Here is a 2709-nt window from a genome sequence, read left to right as displayed (position 1 = left end):
ACAAAGAAATTTAATATAAAGTAATATTATATCTAGGTAGGAATTTATTTTAATATAATTTATGTAAGAAGCTTCATATAATCGCGAGTACCTTGCATTATTTTACTCATAGTGTGTGCTATAAGGTATAAAGCTTACACAGGGAGCTTCAATATTCATTCGTTTCACTGGTAATGTGATTAGAGTTGGGTTAATAGTTAATATCTATTGCATATTGTTGGGCCCATGTTATAGTTATATTTGCTACTAACTATCTAACTAACAGAAGAACACACGGCTCAGAATAATCAGACCACCTGAGAACTTGAGATGATTGGGACGCTGAACTATTCTCAGTAGCGACATCAGACCTCGCTTTGTATCACGTGTACAGTGTTGCCAGTGGCTGGATGTTATTGAGCGACATACCATGGTGTTACAATCATCCATCACCTGTCATCAAACACGACATGTTCAAATATTGGATAAGTCACTTGCACACTGAGAGTGTCTGACAGACCGCTGCTCTGACTCACAGACCTAGATCTGTCAGACGCTAGACTGTCTGACAGACCGCTGCTCTGACTCACAGACCTAGATCTGTTAAACGCTAGACTGTCTGACAGACCGCTGCTCTGACTCACAGACCTAGATCTGTCAGACGCTAGACTGTCTGACAGACCGCTGCTCTGACTCACAGACCTAGATCTGTCAGACGCTAGACTGTCTGACAGCCCGCTGCTCTGACTCACAGACCTAGATCTGTCAGACGCTAGACTGTCTGACAGACCGCTGCTCTGACTCACAGACCTAGATCTGTCAGACTCTAGACGGTCTGACAAATCTGGGTCCCAAGCTTTTTCCGCCACAGACGTTAAGACGTTCTGAGCATGAATGGTGGGCATTTGAGATACATTTCTAATAAAATTTGGAGACAGGTATTCCCCTGGTCATTGGCATTACCACGTTGAAAGCACCGATTCCTAACCGATCATCAAAGGTAAGTAACGTTGAGCTTGGTTCGTATCTTTACAGGTGACTGTGACACCTGGTCACATTGGGGTGCATAAGGTGAGATGTAAAAGCTCGACATAATTATTATGTACCCAGCACCTCCGCGCGGGTTCAAACCCAGCAACTCCAGGTTGAGAGTCAGTGCTATTGACGTCTCGGTCACAGAGTTGGACTTATAATTAATTTTCATGTACTTAAATGTTTACCCACCTCGGAACTGTTGTTGAGAAAGAAGTACTGAATGGTGAGCGTTATAAATTCCAGCAGAAACTTGAAGATTCTCACACGAGAAAGATTTCCAGGTCGGTCCGTCAGTTGATAGAGACAAAGAGAGAAGGCGATATTGTTGCAGAAGAAGAAGGGGATCATAATGGGAGTGAAGAGGGTCTGCATCTGAAACAGATCATTGAAAGGGGATCTAGAAGAAGTAGGAGGGCCCAAGTTGAAATTATATTTTGAGGAAAACGCGTTTTTATAAGAAGTGTTGGAAAGTACCTTAATATCTTTTGAATCATGAGTTTTAGAAGAAAGAGTCATGGAACATATGTATAAGAGACCGACAATAGATACATTTATGCATTAAATCCAGGTAAATGTCTTAAAACCAAGAACTAGAGAGAAGAGACCCAGACTGTGGACAAAAAAGGATGGACATTGAACATTAATCCAACAACAACAACAACAACATCGAGAAAAATACAAACTTCAAATGTGACTGACTCATTTTACTTACTTTTCGCTGAAGTAGGATCAACTTTTGATGAAAGAAAATAATCTGTCGAAGATAAAGTTTTTCATATTTTTGTTCAATTATCTTCTCATTGATGGTTTGTCTTTGTTTCAACCATGTTTGTTCGTTTGATCTAAACATTTCCTGATCATTCTCCATAGAGATTAAAGAGAGATATTCAATATCATTATTCTCAAAGTTTGTGTAGAAATATCTGCATCCATGAGATCATTCTCCATAGAGATTAAAGAGAGATATTCAATATCATTATTCTCAAAGTTTGTGTAGAAATATCTGCATCCATGAGAGTCCCTTAAACAGAGAATAAAAAAAAAAAAAAAATTGTTTCGGCACAGCTTTTCAAAGAGGAGATAAAATTATGTTCCAAGGAAAAAGGAAGAGGTGGTGGTGTGGTAAAGAGCACTTCCACAGACTTTGGGGAACACAGATGGAGTTCAAAAAGCATATTTAATTTATTTAGGTGCTCGCTCAGTGAATATCAGTGAATACCTACTAAAAAAGTGGGTTCTAATTTAGTATACCATAAATTCCATAATTATATAGGTACCATAAAGGTTCTGCCATAATTAGAATAATGAAAAGTCCTAATCTCCTAATCAGAATGAACTCGGTACACATGATGATCCTTGCCATGTCTCGTACTTTTCATTCTCATGAAGTTAACGAAGCTGTAAGCCATTTTGACGACATTCAAGAAGAACACACGGCTCAGAATGTTGTTGTTGTTGTTGTTGTTGTTGTTGTTGTTGTTGTTGTTGTTGTTGTTGTTGTTGTTGTTGTTGTTGATGTTGTAGTAGTAGCAGGGGCCTCCTCATTATGCATCCCCTGCTCCGTCCGTCTTATGAGTGGGGAGTTGTAAGAAAATTAATTGCCACCTCCCTGGGATGGACCCAAAGAGCAATGGGTGTCAGGTTGGTGGGATGGACACTGGACGTCATTGGGACTCTGTTGACAGTCTGGGCACT

The 2709-nt window shown here is 39.8% G+C and overlaps 1 protein-coding gene across 1 annotated transcript; it reads right to left on the bottom strand.

The window, feature by feature from the left end:
- Positions 1-258: 258 nt before the first annotated feature.
- Positions 259-1882, bottom strand: LOC108253864. The gene is made up of 3 exons (XM_026831660.1): positions 1727-1882; positions 1204-1386; positions 259-432 (listed from the first exon to the last, which is right to left on the bottom strand). Exons 1-3 carry the CDS (start codon positions 1880-1882, stop codon positions 259-261), a joined length of 513 nt encoding a protein of 170 aa, XP_026687461.1.
- Positions 1883-2709: the final 827 nt, after the last annotated feature.

Source organism: Diaphorina citri, unplaced genomic scaffold (assembly GCF_000475195.1).
Source record: "Diaphorina citri unplaced genomic scaffold, Diaci psyllid genome assembly version 1.1 scaffold3847, whole genome shotgun sequence".
NCBI lineage: Eukaryota > Metazoa > Arthropoda > Insecta > Hemiptera > Psyllidae > Diaphorina > Diaphorina citri.
Note: the sequence above shows the minus strand (reverse complement) of the source record. Positions and strands in the feature narration are given on the sequence as shown.